The 3,712-nt window shown below is 36.1% G+C and overlaps 1 protein-coding gene across 1 annotated transcript; it reads right to left on the minus strand.

Moving 5' to 3' along the window:
- Positions 1 to 374: 374 nt before the first annotated feature.
- LOC137816460 (B3 domain-containing protein REM16-like) lies at positions 375 to 3,712 on the minus strand. Its single transcript, XM_068619600.1, has 4 exons — positions 3,461 to 3,712; positions 2,133 to 2,820; positions 1,114 to 1,298; positions 375 to 942 (listed from the first exon to the last, which is right to left on the minus strand). The coding sequence occupies exons 1-4, from the start codon at positions 3,572 to 3,574 to the stop codon at positions 607 to 609; spliced, it is 1,323 nt and encodes a 440-aa protein (XP_068475701.1). The 5' UTR covers positions 3,575 to 3,712; the 3' UTR covers positions 375 to 606.

Below are 3,712 nucleotides of genomic sequence, written 5' to 3' on the forward strand. Positions count from 1 at the left end.
AATTTGCTGGCCAAACTTTTTCATTGGCATGGACAAGTATTTCGATAACTACTAATAAAAGAAAAAAAAAATAGTTTTTCTACAATGGAGTTTCCCAACAATTCTCATCTTACTTATTTTTAGAGGAAATATTTTACTGACATTTATGAAACACAAAAATAATAAAACAAGTTAAAATCAACACATTCATTTAAATTTTATGAAATTTCTCCACTTTTCAAGTATAAGTAAATTTATTTTCTTTTCATAAATAAATGTCTTGAGACAAACAAAATCAATATCTTGAATAAACTTCTTTGAGGCACTGACTAAAGACTAAAACTGCATCATACTAGATTTGTTGAAGTCAAACTCAGTATCTAAAAACTCTGCAAATATCTAATAGATAATCAGTTCATATTTAAACCATCAAGGTCTAACAGCAGCAACAAGAAGTACATACACATATATATAGATAGATAATTACCCTCTTAAAAGACTGATAAGGCTAAACAATCCAACTCAAATCCACAATACACACAACTGCAGAACTTGGTCTGAGATCCTAAGAGAATTAATCACCAACTTGCATTGCAATGCTTTCACTCACCTTCATGATGATGGAAACTATGTTTCAGTCAGATTAGCATTCTGTGCTGATTTTCTAGCTCTTTTTCCAGATGGGGACATGACAGAAAGAGGAACAGTCTCCTGAACAACTCTGAAAATGGCCATATCAATGACCATGGTTTCGTTCATTTGACCAGCTGGTTTAAAGACACAAACATCATACTCTTCAAGGTTGTTGTCCAACACAAAGTGTTTCCACCCACCAGTGAATCCACCAGTATGACGAATATTGTGGTAGCTGTATCTAGCAATCCATTCACCCTTGCCCATGCGCAGTATCACATCTTGAGACATTGGACTGATGTGCTCCCCTATCCACTTGTTAGGCATTGACTGGTCACAAAAAAGGATCACAATGAAGAACACTTAGAAGGAAAGACAAAAAAAGGGTCACAAAATGCATTGAGTTTTGCCATAACTTGTGATTTGATTTTGGCTGATGCAAAAACAAATATTGAAAATGTTTTTTTTATCAACAAAGAATAAATAAAATAAAATGAGTACCACGAAGAATCTCTTGTACACGTGCGATGGTCGCATAACTATAACCAAACCGTCTTCAGTACGCTCTGCCTGGGCCAATGCAAAGGCATTTTTAATCTCATCTTCTGTCACAGGCCTTCTATTTGAGATAAATAGCTCATATGACCCACTTTTAACTGCAGAAACAGGTTCACCAGATTCTACCCCTGATATTGATTCAAACAGAAACACCAGTATTATATAAGGTCAATCTGAAAAAATACCAGTTTTTTTCTGCTTTTACACTTAATTTTGCAAAATGAAACTTATTTTTAAGAAAGAATCACTTAAATTTGTCAACTCCCTGAGATTTTGAATGAAAGAAACAAGTGATCATTTCTCCATAATCATCAATCTCAACCACACATGTTTTCTGCATGCAATCAATCAACTAGTTGTTTCAAAATAATCACATAACATTTGAGTTTAAAACATACAGAAAAGAAGCCTACACAAGCAATAACAGCCAAATTATCTGATGTAGAGTTCAGGGCACATAAATCAATCTGCAAAAGCAAGTCTTGCTCATGTTATTACTTGTATAACTTGTTCTCATCTAAAGTCTGAGAAAGGAATGTTGGATTCATCCTTGATTTGAATTAAGACATATCCCAAACTTAACTTGCTTTGAGTCAAAGGTGTGAGCAACCATACTTTCTCATCAGTCATTTCATATTACATAAAAGAGAGCCAAATTCCTATATTCTGCTTCCATTGTTTTTCTTATTAGCTATATGTATAGTGGTTTTGAAGAACACCATTGACAACCTTCTCCAGTATACAACATGTGATTCATGATATGAAGAAAAAGTATTTTTGTCACTTCATGCAAAAAACTGAAATTTTAGGCAAAAAACTGAGGTTGTTAACTAGTGCAAGTTGTCAATATATCAGAATATATCAGACAGAAAATTCTCAAACTTAATATTCATAAGAAAAAAAAGTCCATAAAACAGTAGTAATAGCATTTCCTTTCATTTTTTAAGAAGTAAAAATGTTACCAGACACCCAATCAATTGCTCTATCTATAACTTTTGCTCTTTCCATAACATGAGACACTTTAGCTGGTCTGCCCCTGCGCTTGGTCTGGACATGTTTAACAGCTGAAACAAGCTTCCTGATCCTTTTCCCATTAGCAGTTTCGGTGGGAACAGCTGACAGAGGGATTCCAACAGATCTAACTTGCTCAGCACCACCAGATTCAACATCTGCATTCAAAGCCTCTTCACTACGAGTAGGAGTTTCAAAAGGCACATTAATTGGCTCCTTCGAACCATTAGCATGCACAGATCTCTCAGGTGAAGCACATTTCACACCAGCATTTGAAGGGGTGTGTCCTTCTTCCACACAACCTTCTGTTGTGTCCCTTCTCCTGTTCAGACTTCCACCCACGTGTTCACCTTCTGTGTGCCCACATTTTCGAACAAAATAAGAACATGCCTTCTCACACAAGTTCCCCCCATCAAATACCAAAACATCAAACTGAGATTCACCATTATACTTGAAGACCAGGAAATCATTCTCCTTCAAACAGTGATCTTTCACAAACTGTCCCCAACCATGTGCAAGGTACAAGGTATCACCTCTTGCAATCATCGCTACTTTCCACGCAACACCACTAGGACCCTTAAGGGTCACATTTTCAGGCAGCTTCTTTCTTAAGTTATCTGAAAAAGTCTTCGGAAGTGCCTGCAAACAAACTTCAAATTTCATCATCGAGAACAATAAGCTGCAAAAACATGCAGGTAGAATAGGATACATATCAAAGACTAGTCACCACCATTTCCAAATCAAGCATGCAAATTAGATGGTGCAAACAAGGGACACAAAAACAAGACAAGAACAACCACATCAGAAGACACGAACTCTTGAGCTCATTCTGTTTTCTTTTCTTTTCCTTCTGACCTTCATCCACATCCTTAACTCAAACACAACCATGCAGACATAGCCACAACACACAACCATGATCATATCCAGTGATGCATGCATAGCCGGAACCCACAAAACACATGCATCTTTCCACTGTTGCCATGCATGCTCAACATTATTTTTTTTAAAAATGTTCATGGTTCTATACAATATCATAACCCAGAGAATTTATTTTAAAAAAAAAACACCATGAACAACAATAGCTAGCCAAAGCTCAAATTTTTTTACTAAAATAATTGATACTGATAGGAGTATCGTGGAAGGTAAAAGAAAATTCACATAAATGAAAGAGATGATAGAATAAAACAAAGGAAGGAGGCAAAAAACTGTGGACACTCAAATCAAACCCCATGCATTTTTTTATTCACAGCAGAAAAGTAAGAGATGGGGGAATACTAACAAGGTGTTGATCATATTCCGCTCTGAGAAACTGCATGAAATGGAGGAATTGAAAATGAGACCAGTAAATGTCGTCCTCCCAGGATCTGCAACCATTACAATTCTGAACCCCCATTGGTAAAACAACAGAGAAAGATGAAAAAGTTGCAATCTTTAATAGTTTGAGTCCCAGAAATGGTGAAACGGTAGAAGTTGAGTGCAACAGCAAGAGACACTCAGCCCAAAGAGTATGAACTGGAATGACAAAACACAG

This window comes from Phaseolus vulgaris, chromosome 1 (genome assembly GCF_000499845.2).
Source record: "Phaseolus vulgaris cultivar G19833 chromosome 1, P. vulgaris v2.0, whole genome shotgun sequence".
Taxonomy (NCBI): Eukaryota; Viridiplantae; Streptophyta; class Magnoliopsida; order Fabales; family Fabaceae; genus Phaseolus; species Phaseolus vulgaris.